We start from the raw sequence: 19,261 nt of genomic DNA, 5'->3' as shown, positions 1-19,261 counted from the left end.
TATAGTTTGAAAGGTACTTGATTTGAGAGCCATTCTTCAGACCTTCGGGTCCTGGAAAGTGTTTATTTCTGTGACCACACCAATGAGGCCAGTAAAGTAGTCACTGTGTGGAGCATTCTAAACACACGGTCCATTAAAAAAAAATTTATATATATATATATTATTTATTTATTTAAAACAATCAGGTTTCACTGTGAACTTTACAATGTGTTTTCTGAATTCAGTCCTGATAGTATATTTTACATTACATGTCATTTAGCAGATGCTTTTATCCAAAGCGACTTACAATATGCATTTCAACCTAGAGTATAAACTAAGAACAACAAGAATACAGGAAGTAACATTTCCTCAACTTAGTCGAACTTCAAAAGTACCATAATAAGTGCGATCCCAGTGCCACTGAAGTGCAAATCTGTGCAATATTTCACTGAGCTCAACTCTGAAATCCTGAAACGTACTTGAGCAGGCAGTGTATTCAGAGGAATTAATGCAGAGAGTGTTAGACTTCTGACATCTCTACATTTGTCACTTTCTCTGTTTTATCAGAAATGATGTAAATTAAAAAAAATATATTTAATCTGATGACCCAACCAGTGGTTCAATATTATATTAACCTCCATTTTTCTCACGTCACAGATGCTTAAATGCTCAATAATTAAGTAATCTTAATTATGATAATTTGAATTCAAGATTTAAATTTCAGCATGTTTTTCGCTTCAACTCATAACTACATCAACTTACATTATTTTAAACTGAAGAAAGTACATTACTTAGTAAGGTGAATTAAACAATATTTATTGGCCTCTATGAGTCTGACATTGCAAATCATGACATTTTACTCCGCTATTAAACTCTATTTTAACGACCCAACGAGAACCTGATATTGGGTTACCTGGGGTCAATTTATCTTTCTCCTGGACAAGAGCTGCGCAATATAGTGGTTTGGCGTGAGGCAGGAGAAGGGTCTGTGTCGAAGTTGTTGCCACAACATAAGAACATTTCGAAAATTAATATACATTGCCGCTGGTTTTTCAATGAAAACCAATATAGAAAAATAGCAGGGACAGACATTTTAATATCGTTTTGATGATATGTATTATAACATGGCCCAACATTATCCTAGATTGGCTTATGATGGAACTACCACCGTCACATGACCACTGAGAGGAACGTGGACGAGTGTTCTCGTGATGCCGTTCAGTCATCTCAATCATATGGAAGCCCATTTCCACCACTGAGGAAAAAATTAGGATCCTGTAATTATAAGTTACTATCTCCTAATTATGACTTAGCATCCCCTGGATATTCATACATGGACAAGCCACGCCACCATGGTCGTAGTGGTGGAATATCCACAATGTTTCGTAAAGACATCACTGCAAGTGCAATAACCATCCCGCCACCCTCCTCATTTGAACACCGTGTCTTTAAACTGTCTGGTTCCAAACCCCTGATTACTGCAGTCATTTACCACACACGAAAAAACTAACCCTGCTTTCCCCTCTGATCTGTCTGAATTTCTCACACAACTCTGCGCCATCTCCATCCATTCTGCTACTCGGTGACTTTAACGTACACGTCGAGTCATCTGACTCCACAACCTCTACAACTACTCTTTAACTACTTCAACATCACCCAACATGTAGACTTTCCCATCCATAAAACAGGACACACACTTAAACTGGTCTGCACTTACGGCATTACCATCAGCAATCTAACCAGCATCGGCCTTACCATTTTTGACCACCTGGCTATTAATTCAATTCAATTCTGTTTATTTTGTATAGCCCAAAATCACAAATTTGCCTCAGAGGGCTTTACAATATGTACACATACAACATTCCTGTCCCAGGACCACACAACGGATCAGGGAAAATTCCCAAAAAACTAAAACTAAAACTTTCACAGGGAAAAAATTGAAGAAACCTTCAGGAGAGCAACAGAGGAGGATCCCTCTGAGAGGTCATGAAGACAATCACCCAACCAAAAAGGTATTAGAGGCATTGTTGGAAGAGACAAAGTACCAAAGACACATTTTGGCTGGATAGGAGAAGCAACAGCAAGAAGCTAGGAGTTTCTGACCTAGAATTTTGTCCTACTGTCATTTTGCCTGTAACCCCTGTGTGGTTGCTAAAAGATCCAGGGTTAGACATGGAGTTGATCCAAATTAAGACATAGAAATATTGTTTTATTGAGTAAGTTCTATGGGTATACAGATTAAAAATACTCTGAACATGTGCATGTTTTACTGATGGATCAAAAGACCCAGCTACAGACAGGACACACTGCTATCTGTGTATAGTTGAATCAAATGCAATTGTTTTGGCCCTATAGTGGGTAGTCCAACACAGACCAGGCAAAGTTCTTATTTGCATTGACTCCATGTCTGCACTAAAGTTAGGTGTTTCCAATACTTGACAATATCTGTCAATTCAATCAAGATTAATAGAACAAGGCCTTGAAGTTATATTTATGTGGGTACCGGCTCATATAGATATAGAAAATAAAAAAAGACAATCTAGTCAAACAAGCACTGAAGAAAAAGAAAGAGTAGACTTCTGTATCAAGTTATCCAAATCAGAGGGATGGGCATAATTAGGAAAAATATCAACAGAGTATGGCAACATCAGTAAGACCAGAATATTACTTTATTCAAAATAAACTGGGCAGGGGGAGATAGAGTGGAGGAAAGACAAGAGAAGAAGTTAAAATATCGAGATTACAAATTGGACAAAGCAGTCTACGCAGCACACGCCACATGATAGGGAAGCATCCAACCAGTCTATGTGAGCACTGCCATGAACCAGGAACTGTACAACATGTCATCACCACCTGTTTTAGACATTTCAGAAAGGAGAGGCATGCTGGAGGAAATGGAAAGACTAGGGATGAGAGGAAGAAAGCCGAATAATATACTGTAGTGGGGCTGTAGTAATCTGGGAAGAAGGTGCTTTACAAATGTCCTGTGTGCAACAGGAATGATGGGGAATGTTTAGTAGTTAGTAGCATAGAAACTGACACCAGAAGATGGCAGTAATGCAAAAAAAAGGATGCAAGCTACCGTAAAACATCCAAGAAGAAGAACACCCTTTCTCTGAAAAGTTCACAAAAACAAATGTAACACAGGTTTGGTCATACCACATGCATGTATTGCTTTTTTCTAAAAATATATATAAAAAAAAAAAAAAATTCTCAAAATTTGAACAGATCTATTTTTGTTGTAAACTTTATTATTTAAAATCCACATTATATTGATTGAATTATTTTTGTTGTTGTTATATTGCTACTCTGAAGGTATTCAATTTTATATCGTGTCGTTCAGCTGGTGCGTTTTTTTTCCCCTGTAAAATTGCTCATGCATTTCACGTGACTTATGGCAAGTACATGGATACTGTTTGTGTATTGCTCACATTGCTATTTTGAGTCTCATTGGTCTGTATAGTTTCTATTTTAATTGTATACACTTTAATATATTTTGTAACTTTCGCTGTACATGTACTTGTTTCTGCCCTTGTTCTCATGAAACGCTGGGGCACTCTCCCTACTCCCTCTGGAAAACAATGAAGGATCATCTCATTTTCTAAGAAATAAAACACAAACCACATCAAGAGCTCGTGGGACATTAGGACATTGTGTCTGATGTGGTTCCTCTCTGTGGACTGTACCATGTTCCACTTTTACCCAGGAAACAGTCACGTGCACGTTCACTAGAATACTACATACCAACTATTGCATTAAAGTCAAGGGAGGGGTTATGTTATTAATAAAACTATGCACGCAGCAATTTAAGTTAATCTTATAGCAAATGGCACATTTCATGTTGTTTCTTACCCTCCTCCCTTTACAGCCTTTGATTGGTAACGGTTCAGGAGAGACTGCCATTTTACACAGTGACTGCTAGCTGAATCTCTAATGACAGAACACAAGTTATTTACCCATGTAGCAGCCAGTTTGTTTCCAAAAGTACGGCATGACTGACGCGGTGTCGTGAGCGAACAGACAAAAAAGACACGTAAGCCCAAGTCAAAGTTAAAGTGGCGTAAACAAGCGGGTAAGTTGGTTATTTGAAGTTATCAGACGCTGTTTGTAGCTAACTGCCGTTACTAAATCAGACCCACAGAGCCATAGCCTCTCTTCTCCCCTAGTAGCCGTGTTCGTTGGCCTGCTCGTGTAGCTAGCAGTAGTGGTAATGGCTGTCTGGGCTTGATGCAGACTACTTTTTGGGGCTGAGCGAAACTTTTGTGACGTGAATGTGCTTAAGAAAGGACGTTTTGATAAGAGTTGATATGCTTTGCACAGGTTGCGTTAAGCTGTGATGTGACACACGGTATGTTTCGGGTGTCGTTGGTCAGCAACTGTGCGGGGCGTTGCTACACTTGAGCGCTTTGTAGATAACGCTCTATATATTTATATATACGAAAAGAGATATGCCACGCGGAAGTTTCCACTGCCATTCCTACCACAGTTAGGTTTGGTCAAATGGTCTAGGTTATTGGCAAACTGCGTTGCTGCCAAAGTTTGAAGAGGAGTTCAGTGAAGTGTGTGTATCTGTTATCTAAATTAAACATCTCAGTGGAATGATCTGACAACAATAAGGTATTTGACTTCTATGAAATCGACACATTCCAACAGGACCACACAGCTTTGAGCTTGTCTCACAGCACAGCAGCAGTGAGTCAAATACATGAAGTTGTTTTCATTTTAAAAATGCTGCACTAGTGTGAACATGTATCTGTATCCACACTAGTGCCTCAAGATTGTCTTGAGCAGATACCTCTGTCCACAGTGAACACCTGAACAATTTGAAAACACCCGTCATGTCGATGATAAACAATGCATCACTGACCATCAGCAATTTAACCAGCATCAACCTTACCATTTCTGACCACCTGGCTATTAATTCAATTCTATAATTTTTGCATATCTCAAAATCACAAATTTGCCTCAGAGGGCTTTACAATCTGTACACAATACAACATTCCTGTCCCAGCCAGGACCTTATATGGGATCAGGAAAAACTAAAAAAAAACATTCACGGGGAAAAAAAGACACCTTCAGGAGAGCAAAAGAGGAGGATCCCTCTGAGAGGTCATGAAGACAATCACCCAACCCAAAATGTATTAGAGGCATTGTTGGAAGAGACAAAGTACCAAAGACACATTTTGGCTGGATAGGAGAAGCAACAGCAAGAAGCTAGGAGTTTCTGACCTAGAATTTTACCCTACTGTCATTTTGTTTTCATTTTTAAAATGCTGCACTTGTGTGAACTACACTAGTGCCTCAAGATTGTCTTGAGCAGATACCTCTGTCCACAGTGAACATCCAAACAATTTGGAAACACCCGTCATGTTGATGGTAAAAAATTCATCACTGACCACATCTAGCAATGGGTAACTGCCCCAAAGCATTATTTGATTGTCACAAGTTGTCTGACCACAGCTGTGTTCAGGTCACAGTGAGTTTGCTCAGTGCCAGGCCGTCACACGTCTGCCCAGCCTCCTCTTGCTCTATGTGGTCACTCATATGTTGTGTTTAACACAGCAGACATCCATAGTAGTTTCTATTGTGAGACCACTGTACGTGTCATGAAGTCATTAATCATGAGCAATTTCATCGTATTCTTCATTCTTGTTAACCAGCAGTCATCACCAGGTGGCTCTATCATTCAGACATCATCTGTCAAAATAAACATTAGTTCTGATTGATAACAACTGCTCTGCTGTGTATTCTGCAATATTGACTCACTGGGCTGACTTACATCATTGTTTTAAAAGGTTATGCTATTTTGGACAGTGCAGGGGCTCATTATGTGGGGGTACCTCTGCTCTAAGATAAGGTAGTACTAATATACTGTGGTATACCCTGAACAGGAGTGTATACCACATATAAGGGAGACAATTATGGTTTGGCCCTGCTGCTCTTAGACAGGCTGATAATATGGTGGCTCAGTGTTCTCTCCTGCTGTGGGCCGCCCATTTACACATATGTGGTTATGGGATTTTACGATACGATATATCGATTCCTGCTTCGATTCGATTTCATATGATTCTCTCTTCTTCGATTTTTTTGGGGGGGGTGAAAAAAGAGCACAAACGGGTTTATTCAACATTTTTTTTTAAAAAAAAAAAACATTATAGATATTACTCTTCAACAAGAAAAAAAAAAAAAATAAAGCTGTCTGCTCGAGGATCAGCGATCTCTCAGATCTTATTATTGTCTCAGCCGTTCAGCCGTGCTCTCTTCAGATGGATGAGGATGAACACAAAGATAATAGAGGAGGTGTAGGAAGGCGTGTAGTAGCTGACTCCAGACACCATGACCAGCCTCTGAACCCGGTCATGGCAAGATTTATTATAGTGATAGCTGGTTTACACACACACACAAATGGCAATAACAAAAATCGCTGAATTTGCTGAGCTGACATAAAGCCACATCGATTTCGTACAGTGTAATACAGTGAGGGGGTGCGCGTGCGCCGCGCGCGTGCGGTCATTTACTTTTGTTTTGGGGACTGCAAATGTGGGTACGTGATCGAATACAATATTGTTGACAACACCAAAAGCTACATAACAAAGCTACCCTTTATACTGTAGCTGCGAGCGTGAGTGGCACTTTAGTCATGTAGCGGCAATTTTTTTTTTGCTGTTATTTAGTGTTGTAAGAGAGGGAGCAAAAACGACCTCTGCCTCAATGTAGGGGCTGACAATGGAAGATTCTAGCTAAGCTAGCGTAGCTATATGCTAAGTTTACATAATTAATACAAACATTTTTCAAAATTTTCAAAAACTTTTCAATCCAAACGTGTGTGATGATGGAATGGGAGACCGGAGCTCAAATGTGTGCTGTGCTTTCAAACGAGAGATAAAGATAACGATCGACCACACACAAAAGCAAAATTTGCTCACACAGTGAGTGGTTGAAGCGTGGGCGTTAGCTGAGCTGCGAACACTTGACACCTTCGTCATTTAATTCCATTTGTGTTCAAAAATGCTTCTTCATATTAGTTATTTCCTCCCTTCGACGAAATAGACTTTTTATTACAGTGGCGTAGTTTGTCATTTTGTCTTTGTGAAATAGAGCCAAACTTTAGAGCGCTTCTGCCTCGTTGCCATGTTAGTGCATGCGCAACGCCACAGAGGAAAGTTAGCAGACCGTTGAAGAAGAATGGCTTGATCGATCCCAACAATTCGTTTCGGGAACCGGTTCTAAAACAGAACCGGTTCTCGATGCCCATCCCTAGTTATGGGCATGTCATCGTGCAGATAAAGTGTGCTCTTCTGAGCCAATGAAACGTACCATACACTTGCACTCGCAGCATATAATGTGTTCTGGGTTATTTCCAGAGTTCTACTTTCTTTCAGGTTGAGAAAAGTCAAGGCAAAGAGCTCAATCCATGACATTCATGTGCTTGAGTGAAAAACGGAGTGACTGACCAAACCGATTCCACTGTATATTTCCCTGAAGGACAGAAGTCTACATATTGGGGGGGTTATAACCTATCTGTCCTCAATTAATGATGCAAAAGATTGATCATTGGGACCAAGACATGTTTGAGAGGGCCTTGGCATCTTATAAAAGACATAGGTTGAGAGTTAATGGGGCTTAATATACTCCACCAATTTTACATGTTATACCATTTCTAAAATTGTAAATGTAGTTCATGTTTATTTGCTCATTGCATGAAGGTGAAGACATAACTAATAAAACACAATTAAGGGTGCCAGTCCTGCAGAACAGACATGTTTTAGTTAGAGGAGAAGGTTTTGATGTTGAACCAATTTTTAGTAACTGTTGTTTAGGCCTTTTAAACACAATAGACTTCAACTGTTTGTTGTGATATTGATGGAGCTTGTTCAGTCTGTCCAGCTTAACCACTTGCTCACATGCTTACTACAGGAGATAACCACACTGAGCCACCATATTATCACCCTCTTTGCATGTAGTTATTAGTTTTTTAAAATAAAGATTATTAGTCGTATTATCAGTAGACAGTCAACAGTGAATATCTATTTGTTTGTGTATGGCATACACTGTAAACATTTGGCCAACAGGTTGCTCCCAATGGCCCGTTACTGTATCATAGCTTGTTAAGCAGGTGTATTGATAAAGTATTGGCTGTTTATTCACAACGGTGGTGTCGCACTTACAGTAATGAGCCTAGTTGTTATAGTTACCTTCACCTGGTTCACATCGCTGTTGACACCGCATACACTGCTCTGCTGTTCTCTGGCTCAGCCACAACACATGGTTTTGATGTAATGTATAATCACGCTGCAGCCGGATAGAGGCTGCAATGTACATTACACCAAAAAGTTAAAAAGTACCAAGAAAAGAAGTGGTAATGTCAAAGCTTATAAATACTACGGCCTTTCATATCTTGGCACCAGTGCATGTTTGATACCGGGTTTCAGTACCCATCCCTAGTTGTAAGTCAGAGAGCGGAAATTAAAGAGAAAAGTAGCAAAGAGTCCCAGTTGACTTGTCCTGTCAGAAAGCCTAAAGCTACATCCTTATTAATGAATGTTTCTAAATACATTTGGATATCATAAATGTCAATAAAATTAATAATATCCCTGAGTGCGGTTTAGAAAGAATGAAGAACACAGACATCAGTCAGTATCAAAAACAACGCATTAATAACTATGACGTGTGTTGCTAGGCTACATTGTTAACAATCTCCCACTGTCCTGCTAACTGTCTTCCTCAGCTTATCATTTATCAGCAACATTATTATGGAGGATCAGAAAAAAGAAAATCTCTTGGACATCAAGACACATAAATGAGTAACAGATAAACCCTGCCACAAGGACATCATGTAATGACTCTTCTGATCAGACATTCAATTTTACTATTGTGTATCTTATCGTCCACAAAAACGTCACCGCCTCCGCTTAAGTGCAGGCTAGATCTGATTTATCATAAATATGTTCAAACCAGCAGCCTCATATGTATGTGCTAGTGAGCCATAAGTAGTCCATTGGCACTCTTTGGATTGTAAAATATATAAGCTAACTCCAATATACAATTATATTGTGCTTAATATTTCATTTAAGACTTGCAGAACAGAGTGTCAATAATGTTCATTGATTTAATTATTGCTGCCGTTGCATGCATTCTCAACTCACCTTCAACACCTGCTGCATAGATAGTGGTCATTTTAAAGAGGTTCCATGTCATTCAAATGCAGAAAGAAGACGCGTTTTCTTTTTGAGGAAATAATTAGAGTAACATAAAAGTGACACTACACCGGCTACTAACTAGTTCAAAGATTTCCACCTGTAAGCAGGAAGAAGGCAGAGAAAGGCATAGCCATGACCTGCTTAGCTTAAGACCAGGTCTAAGTCTTGTTGGGGCAACCAGACCCTGGTATTTGTGGCTACAAGATTTTTATTTGTCATTGTATGACAGAGTTGCGCAACACAATTTAGATTGTAGTCCAAATTTGCTACATCGGGAAAAGAAAACAAACCTACATTATATATGGAGGTTGGAGTTATGACACACACCACCCGTCTGTGTTCCACTTTAGCTGGGGTTACTCGTGCATGTGTTGTGTGTTGCATGTATACATAATTTGTTGTGTATTTATTAGTAATTGTTCTATGTGTCTCATTCTTCGTTGTGTTTTCTGTGTTTGTGTGTTACTTTTAGTACTGCACAGCCCTGGATGGATAGCCTGGACCCTGAAACCCTGTATGTCTCTCCAGAGCAGACTGGGCAAATCACCCTCTCCACCTCAGAGGTCTCCAACTTGGCCCTAGTGGGGTAAGAAGTTCTGTTGGCAGTTTGGATGACTGCAGCGGTTTATACAGGGTTCGTACGGTCATGGAAAACCTGGAAATGACTTAAATCACAAAAGTTTTGGAAAAGTCATGGAAATTTGATATATTCACATGTTCATTTGCGTCGAGTTTCAAATAATTAATGTTTTTGAAAGAAAGACGCTCAAAATATAATCCGGCATACGCTCGCTTACTGGCGGCGCTCTCTTTTCTCGTTGCAAGTGAAGGCACCTTAACTAGAAAGTTCGCTGGCCATAGCTTGGGAAGCGGTCTGGATATTCTACTATGCCAGAGAAGTGTAGATTTAACCATGTTGGCTACTCTGTGTGGTGGCAACACATTAGACATTTAAACATGGGAGAGGCGACATTAACGAGCCGTGCTAAAGGAAGCAGACGTTACAGCGCTGAGCTACGGCTAGCGGAGCTACGGCTAGCGGCGCTACGGCTAGCGGAGCTACGGCTAGCGGAGCTACGGCTCCTCAATCACCGGCTAGCGGAGCCACAGCGAGGGCAACTGCTAGGCTGAGCGGCACTTCTCTCTTTTCGGTAACAAGCAGGCGCGGATACCCGATGCTGTAACAAAGTGACGCCCTAACTGTGGAGGTAATGTGGCCACTGAAGGTTAAAAATTCACATTGTTCTTTTAAATCATCCGAAGATGCCAGTCTGATATTTGACGCTTGTGTTGAAAGCACACGATCATATCTGCTCAATGTGGCTCCTTCACTTCAAGAGTCACGTGGTCAACGTGTTGAAGGACCGATGTTTTTCTGTCTGACCAAAGCCTGAACCACTATTTACAGTCCAACAGATGTATTTGCCCATAGAGGACAATAGTTTGATTAAAAGAATAAACATTTATATAAATGTTTAAAAGAATAAACTTGTATATGAATGTTTCTTTTTTAAATCAAACTATTGTCTCATTTATTTGTTTCATTTAAGGTATACTGTATGCTTTGGAATTCTCATTGTTTAAATCCTAAATTTTCTCACTTCCATGTATACACCGAGATTTCAGTTTGGTCATGGAAATTTGGTTTAAAGTCATGGAAAAGTCATGGAAAAGTCATGGAAATCCATTGGTCGAAATGTGTAAGAACCCTGTTTATAGAAAATCTGTCCAACACCCAGTGCCTTGTGCCCACGACATGCAGCCATGCATCTCAGTCATTCAATCAATCAAACATAGAAAACTAGAACGGGCACTTGGTAGAGCGCATACCTAAGCATATCACAAGATTGGGCATTGAAATATGAAAATGTTGTCATTAGTTGCATGCCAATTGGATAAAAATTGACTGCGCTATGGTAGAAAGAAGAGTTTGACCTTTTCATGACCTTGACCTTTGACCCGATCGATCCCAACATCTAATCAAATGGTCCCCGGATAATAACCAATCATCCCACCAAATTTCATGCGATTCAAGTAGAGTTTTACCTGTTCATGACCTTGACCTTTGACCCGATCGATCCCAACATCTAATCAAATGGTCCCCGGATAATAACCAATCATCCCACCAAATTCCATGTGATTCGGTTTAATACTTTTTTAGTTATGCGAGGAACACGCATACAAATTAATAAATAAATAAATACATGGCGATCAAAAAATAACCTTCCGCATTTTCAATGCGAAGGTAACTATAAGCAAAATCACGTATACCGTATTTTTTGCACTATAGGGCGCACTTAAAAGCCTTTAATTTTCTCAAAAAACGACAGTGCGCCTTATAATCCGAAGCGCCGTATATATGGATCAATTCTGGTTTTGTTTACTGACCTCTAAGCGATTTTGTGTGGTACAAGGCGCTCACGGCGCTAAATCAAAATGTTTTAGTACGACTTTGGTAAACTACAAAGCCGCACCGCTTGCAGCATTACGGCTACCGTAGCCAGGAGCGTCATGAGTAATACATACTGTAGCGACCCTGGGTCAGGAACGCTACGAGACGTAGATGGCTTATAGGGTGTTTATTCAAGGAACATAGAACAAGCTACTGTTGGCCGTAGCCTACGCCAAAACGACAACAAACCGCCGTGAAACCTCAAAACCAGCTTCACGTCTGCTCCGGGTCATAGCTCTGCTCCGAACCCGCGGAACACAACAACACACAACAACAACATCACTCGCTGTCCAATCACAGACACGCCTCACAGCTACCAGCTCGTGAGGCGTTCACTTACATCCGGACATAACATTTCCCTCAGTCCGTTACAATACTGTGCTTCACCATAATATTACAGTGTGTGTATAAGGATCCCAAAATACAACTGAATAAGGTTGGTAGTTATTGTGAATACGCTCATTAACGTTTGAATAATGTTGAGAATTATTGTGAACGCGTTTAATAAAGTTTGATCGACTGACTTATCTGACTGTTTTTTTTCCGCTTAATGCGCCTTATAGTCCGGTGCGCTTTATATATGAAAAAAGATCGAAAATAGACCATTCATTGACAGTGCGCCTTATAATCTAGTGCGCCCTATAGTGCAAAAAATACGGTACCTACATTACTGTGGTAAGTACAAATGTATGTGACTTTAATGGTATTTATACATAATGAGAACTGGCTCCATGATTTTAAATGCATGATAAGGACCTAGACTCTATAAACAACTAATTTCCTGTTGTTATATAGTGGTCAAACGGACCACTACGCCTTTGAAAACTACAAATGATAAGATTTGTTTTAATCCATAAAAATACAATCTTTCTTTTCTTATTAATGGAATTGTGTGTTTTTATAAAGAAAGCTGTATCATAAATTACTATAATAATAATAATAATAAAAATAAAAAGAGGATAACATTTAGAATCTTTGATGGTTAACAGACTTCAGAGCAGGTGAAAGGATTTTTGCGACGGTTGCAAAAACAAAAATAGTCTATCCTTGTCGACAAGCTGCTATAAGATTCCTCAAACAACTTAGGGATCTGTATCTGCCAATATGGATCATCAGTGATCAACAATTAGTATCACTGGCAAATAATGTTGTGCAGTTATATTTTCTCCCTTCTTTCTTTTGTTCTGATCTGTGACCCGTTCCAGGCCATGAGTTTTATGATCCGTTGCACCCCTAGAAACCACAATATCTGAACATCCTTTTAGCTTGTCCAACCTGCACCATAGTTTGCAATGTGTGTATACAGGCACTGTATGTGTGTATACAGGAACTTGTACACACAAAAACTAAGACGTTTTTGTGTGTACAAGTTCAATCTTTCTGGCCAGACACGGGCAATGTGAAGAAGCTCCAGTCAGCCTTTGTCAACACTGTGTCTTTAATGTTGATTTGCTGTCTCTCTGCCTGAACTGTAAGAGCTGCTGAGTAGCTAGATATGATGGAGGGCAAGAACGTGTTCACCAACTGCATGTTGGACTTTATGTCTGTTATCATAGCAGTGTCATCATATGATGTCTCCAACTCCCATCTGCCAGATGTAATAAACACAGTTTAAGCTAGCCATCTCAGTTTCAACCCATAGTGTGCACTGTAATGGGAAAGTACCTGTTGATAACAAGAGGTCCACCCATAAATGTTGGACTTTGGCTAAATGTAGTAAACTGCTTAACAGAAAACCTCCTTTCCTTTTTGTGTTACTTCACAGACTTGTGTTTGTGGCATTATAAACATGCTTTGCTCAGATGGAGTGCTGTCATGCTGCAACAATGAATAGGCAAATAATAAAGCAATCAGCAGTAAATTATTCTGTTGAGTTCAGCCGACAACTACCTGAAGGCAGCTTTGTGTTCCACATATCGTTGGAGTTTTTTGCTTTGCATAGGTGTGAATGTGTTTTTGTGTGCACTGTGGGGTACACAAAGACCTTGGCATTGGCTCACTTCTGTTTTTAAACAAACAAATCACACACAAACTAGTGCAGCCTTTAGGACAACAGGGTAAACACAGCCCCCCTCGGGCCGGAACCTAATTGTTAGCCCCTGGAGTGGCTAGTCCAGGGATTACCTACTGGCTGGTGAGTACTATTCACTCCCTCTTTCATTCCCTCTGCCCACTGGGCCTTATCACCATCAATCTGACACCATGTTTATCTGACGCTGCAGCCAGATCTGCTGGCCTAGGAGAAATATTCACAAAGGCCATGAATCATCAGCACTTTGATTGTAGGACCCCGAATGGCCATTACTTTCTCTGGCCCCAGTGATCCCAGCAGCCCTCCATGATCCCCATGCAGTGGTTAGTCCCAGAACCTGGAAAGCCAATCTGAAGGCCTGTCTGTCTGTCATTAATGCTCTTCTTCTATCTCAAACGAAGGCCACATTTTGTTTGTTGTATTTGTGTTTCAGTGGACAGGTTCTCCATGTGCATTGGTTAGTTGCGACAAACAGTTTTTTCGTCTTTGTGCACTGTCGGCTGCTGTACACCCTTCACCAGGAACTTACCAACAAGTGTGTGAACTGGAGTCTACTACCACCCGTTGATCACTGTGTCAGTTAGGCTTCATTGTCGTGTGTATTCAAAGAAGAAGAAACAAGAAAAACAAAACAGATTTGCCATAATGGCTTCTTTTAAGTTGGATTTTCTCCCCAAGATGATGGTGGACCATTGCTCTTTGAATTCTAGTCCTGTGTAAGTAACTCGCTTTGGACATTTTTTCTGTTCCTAAGGTTGTTCTGTCTCATTGAATGCACTGGTCTGCTTTACGTTCTTTATTGAGATGGAGGTCTTCATTCAGTGATTACCATGTTGTAGTGCGTCAGGATGATAATAGGTAATTTCTAACCACACAGCACTCTAGTGTACTAAAAGGGAATGTGGTAGCGTCCTATATGCCTTTCTTAAAGGTTGGTATTGTTTCAGACTAAGTCTAATTACAATTCAGGTTGTAATCACTTCCTGAACTTAAGGGAACCTGTCCCTGATTCTTAGAATATTATCTGAAAGAAACAGAGACGTGACATGGAGTTCTGTGCTTCAGAATAAATGTCTCTCCCCTTTCAGTCACAATAACCGCATTATCAGTATTTTTCTTTCTCTAAACAGACTTAATTCCATGAAAGCACCAACTGTCACCCCTAGCATAGTGTCATAGTTAATTCAATGTGGTTGATCACAGTTGTTTTGATTTTAGACTTTCACTAGTGCCCTGCAACAACTCAGTATCAGGCCTTTGTTTGTTTGTGTACATGTGTTTGTGTGTTGTAACAAACTTCATTAGTTTAGTTTATCAGTCCCTATTGCAAAAGTTCATACTGCTATCCCATAAGTACACTTTGGAAGATGAGCTACCTCTTAAATGCATGAAATGTCCCATCACATTTAAAATAGAGCCAATGCGCAAATTGGGTTTTAAGACAGTGTGGACAGGGCTGGGAATTAACAAAATACATGAATTGTGTTATGTAATTAGGATACGAATAAAAAATAACTTTCACATTGCAATTACAGAAGAAGAAGATGTAATAGATGGATAGATAGATTCATACTTTATTCATCCACAGAGGGAAATGTGTTTGTAGCAGCAGCAAACAAGGTTACAATATATACAATAACAATAAAATAGCAGAGCAGGACATATTGCATTTAATACAATTAAATAATAAAGAGAATTACTAAATATGCAAAATATATAAGTGTATATATAATTAAAGCTGTGTGAGGGTTATTGATTCAGTTTGAGGAGGATCTGACCAGAGGTGATTTATTATACAGTCTTATAACAGTTGGCAGGAATGTTCTCCTGTATCTGTCCTTGTGACAGCAGCAGAGCTGAAGCCGCCTGTTGGCGTATATTCAGATTACGAGACAGAGACGTTTGATAAAAATATCGATAACAGGATTACAATTTTTAAATAATATGATATGATGTGCAGATGCACACACATTTCAACACTTCATGACACAAGTCACCTCACACAAACGAACCACAGCGGATCAACAAGGACACTGTCAGTTAGAGGTGGACAGTGTAGCCCACGTCAGTGAAAAAAGGGCTTTCCCCATTATTTTATATGTAAAGCAGAACGATTGTTCATTCTGCCGAGAGGCATTATTAGATTAATATGGGTACTGCTGCTGCTCCGAGGCAAAATCACAATTGTCCCAAAGGGTTTAAGTCCTTGGATGATGACAGTATTTTCACATGTTGAAGGCAGAACTTGCACTGTTGTTCCCCTTGTTTTCTTAAATAGCATACAAAATATGTAAAATCATGGCAAAATGTCAGCATTTTTATTTTCTCTTATCTTTAATTTCATATTTGATATTGAAGTCATCAAAAAATAATGGAACGTAATTAGATAAAATAAATGTTACACTGAATATAGTATAAATATTTAAAACAAGTATAGTATAATATATTAATAGTAATAGTTTTTTAAAACCTCGCTAAATAAGTACAATTTGATAGTAAACTATGATGAATACATTTGATCACATAATGACATATTTTTTCATTCATACTATTGTCCGCATATTGACAATGTAATATCAGATTGCCATTGATGTTGCATGAAACTGATCCAGACCATATACACAGTTCTTTGTAACTCTTTGAAAAAAACCCACACAATTCAAAGATTAAGGAATCCTTTGGAATCGGCTGTTTTTGCTCAGAGCATTGCGATTAAAAATGGTAAACTGTTAATCTAACATATCTTGGAATTTTCAAGTATTAAAGCTTAAAGCACTGTCAGTTTCAGTATAAGACCTGACATACGTTGACATAAGTTGAAGTGTAAATGTTGAAAGGCGTAAAGAGTTATTTTTTTAACTATAAAAGATATCAAAAAGCTGAACAGAAGTTTTAAAATATAAAAATGTGATAGTCTGGGGAACTATTTTACAAAGTAAGATATTACTCAGACTTAACATTCAGGCTACTGACTTCCATTTTTTTATAAAAAGCATACAAATCTATTTTGCTCCCTTTTTTTCTTCTCTGCTTATTCGATCTGTGAACCGATCTGTGAGTTTTATGATGCATTGCACCACTCTATTCAAAAGGAAGGCGAGAGGCATCACTATACAGATAGAGCCATGTTTTGATTGGCGTCTCTAGGTTGTAGCCGATGATATGCATTATCAGGCTCATCTTCTTTCTCTCTTTTTTAGATTCCTATATAGTGACCCACCAATACATAGTGCATGCAGATATCGAGTGGACAATGTGTGTCAACTGTGCAGGTTGAACAGTTGAAGGTGGAAGTCAATTGGCATCCCAGTGTTTAGCCAATTACCCACTGGACAAAAAAAACATTAACAACAGGCTTTGGTATGTAGTGGGAAAGTTTACAATCTGCATTCATTCCAGGGACAATTGACTGCAATAGTCCTAGGTATTTATCGGCTTCAACTCCAGTTGGGAGTGATTATAACGCGTAGACCCGCTCATTTGCGACCCCTTTCTGGCGCCTTCTTTCATCTCAGTCACAAAGTCGGTCTATCTCCAAAGCAATGCTCGAACATAGTTAGTTAGTTGTTTGAAAAGAGATTTAATAAGTATCGGATATGCACTGATTCTATTCTTCTTTCAACTGTTTATTAACTCTATTTTCCGGAGTGTTCAGGACATTAACATTGACACACTAGAAGAAGAAAAAAACGTAATTACAGCCAATGGGAAAGGAGTCTGTGCTCTATTTATGCCCTAGTTTTCTGTGTTTTAAATGACGTTCTGCTGGGAGGTGGTACCTGGCATGCTAGAAGTAGCATGACATAATTGAAAAAATATAAGTGGAAGTTTGTGCTTACTGGCATATTCTACAAAAAACTGCAGAAGGCTTTAGCAAAGTGGTTGTAGCTTCTTTTGTTCATAATAGCCTTTCATATTATTATTCTCTACATTTGACTGTTTTTACGTCTTAATAAATATCATGTGTAGTGTTTGTACAAAGAAAAGAAATTCTAGATGTAGATCACATTTTTTGTATGTGTCTGTATCCCAACAGAAACTTTACTTTAGTATCCTTATATGATAGAAGATGGAAAATGTGTGATTATTGTTATTAAACGTTTATAATCCAGATCATAAATACTGAAAATAAAACATTCTCCCCTACTTTCCTCCATTTTTCCTGTACATGTTGTTGTAGTGGGAAGAAGATGAATGGGTCTCTGGAACACCCTGACCAACCAGATGTTGATGCCATTAAGATGTTTGTCGGACAGATTCCGCGGTCCTGGTCCGAGGAGCAGCTTCGCGAGCTGTTTGAGCCTTATGGAGCAGTCTATGAGATAAATGTTCTCCGAGACCGCAGTCAGAATCCACCACAGAGCAAAGGTCAGCTTACGAGTGAGATAATTATCTGTGCACACTCAGAAGTATTTACTTTGAATCTGTAATATTTACTAGTGTGGTATAACATGTAACTGGGTTTCTGCCTCCATCTTGGCGGCAGCAGCTTCTGTGGACAGTGTTCACTTGGACTCATGGTTGAACTGATTCAAATTTGGTGCTCAATGATCAAGGTCACTGACCTCACAAAACATGTTTTTGTGAGGTCTAACTATGCTAATTATAAACATTTCATGGAGATAAGCTAAAGTGATAAAGTGATAGCATTCTGAACAAAGAGGGAATTTAATTGAATTCCTTTGTTACAATACTAACCGTACTTTTACGATTGTTATATACTGGACCAAACACTTTTCTTGAACACCTTTCCAAAACTTTGGCTTGAAATTTTTTTTTTTTAAACCCCTCCATATAACTCGAATATAAAACATTTTTTGAGCTGATGTGATGAGGTCTTCTTTGAGGACAGGGAAAAACCCATTTTGTGTCAAATTATTCTTTTTAATTTATAGTTTGCATTGATGGGGACCTTGTACTGGCCTGGTGGTAGTGCTGCCAAACTGTTGTGGGACCAGCCTACTTATAACAGATGTATGAGTTTTACAGACCACATTAAGGAACTGAGTCAGGTGTGTGACACAGCTGTCTTTTTCAATCCTCGCCAGGCTGCTGTTTTATAACGTACTATACTCGCAAATCTGCATTGGAAGCCCAGAATGCGCTGCACAACATGAAGATTCTGCCAGGGGTAGGTGACAGCCTCCTTAATCTGCCCTTTCAATGCATGCCTGTTCATATGGAAGCCTGGGACTTCTTGGGGCTATGATAAAAATGAACCACACATTCAAGTAATTTACGTCTGTGGCTCAGAGGTGGAGTGGGTCGTCTTAAACTGCGTGAGACAACGTAGATTCACACTTGTGTTCAATCTGGTCACAATACTTCCGACCCCGTAGTTTAGTCTTAATGTATGCAGGAGGCGCCTTGCATGGTCGCCTCTGGCATCAGTGTATGAATGCGAGTGTGAATCGGTGATAATATATAGTAGTATACAGTGCTTTGAGGGGTCGGAAGACAAGAAAGCCGCTGCACAAATGTCCATTCACCATTCTAGCACAAAATATACCGAAATATGTTAAACCCATTTATTGTACTTGTCTGGGTTCATTCTCTGAATCTTTGTCAAGCACCAACAGAAAGAAGATTCAAATTGCA

The 19,261-nt window shown here is 39.3% G+C and overlaps 1 protein-coding gene across 1 annotated transcript in view; it reads left to right on the top strand.

Moving 5' to 3' along the window:
• The first annotated feature begins 101 nt into the window (after window positions 1–101).
• The window catches only part of celf1 (cugbp, Elav-like family member 1), a 44,172-nt gene continuing 25,012 nt past the window's right edge, over window positions 102–19,261 (top strand). The window contains exons 1-4 of the mRNA XM_056412518.1: window positions 102–4,051; window positions 9,652–9,765; window positions 17,844–18,031; window positions 18,712–18,794. Coding sequence (XP_056268493.1) covers window positions 9,668–9,765; window positions 17,844–18,031; window positions 18,712–18,794 — 369 coding nt within the window. The 5' untranslated portion in view covers window positions 102–4,051; window positions 9,652–9,667. The remainder of the gene's footprint in view (window positions 4,052–9,651; window positions 9,766–17,843; window positions 18,032–18,711; window positions 18,795–19,261) is intronic.

The sequence above is a fragment of the Pseudoliparis swirei genome, chromosome 4, assembly GCF_029220125.1.
Source record: "Pseudoliparis swirei isolate HS2019 ecotype Mariana Trench chromosome 4, NWPU_hadal_v1, whole genome shotgun sequence".
NCBI lineage: Eukaryota > Metazoa > Chordata > Actinopteri > Perciformes > Liparidae > Pseudoliparis > Pseudoliparis swirei.
The sequence above is the reverse complement of the archived record's forward strand: the minus strand, read 5'-3'. Positions and strand labels throughout refer to the sequence as shown.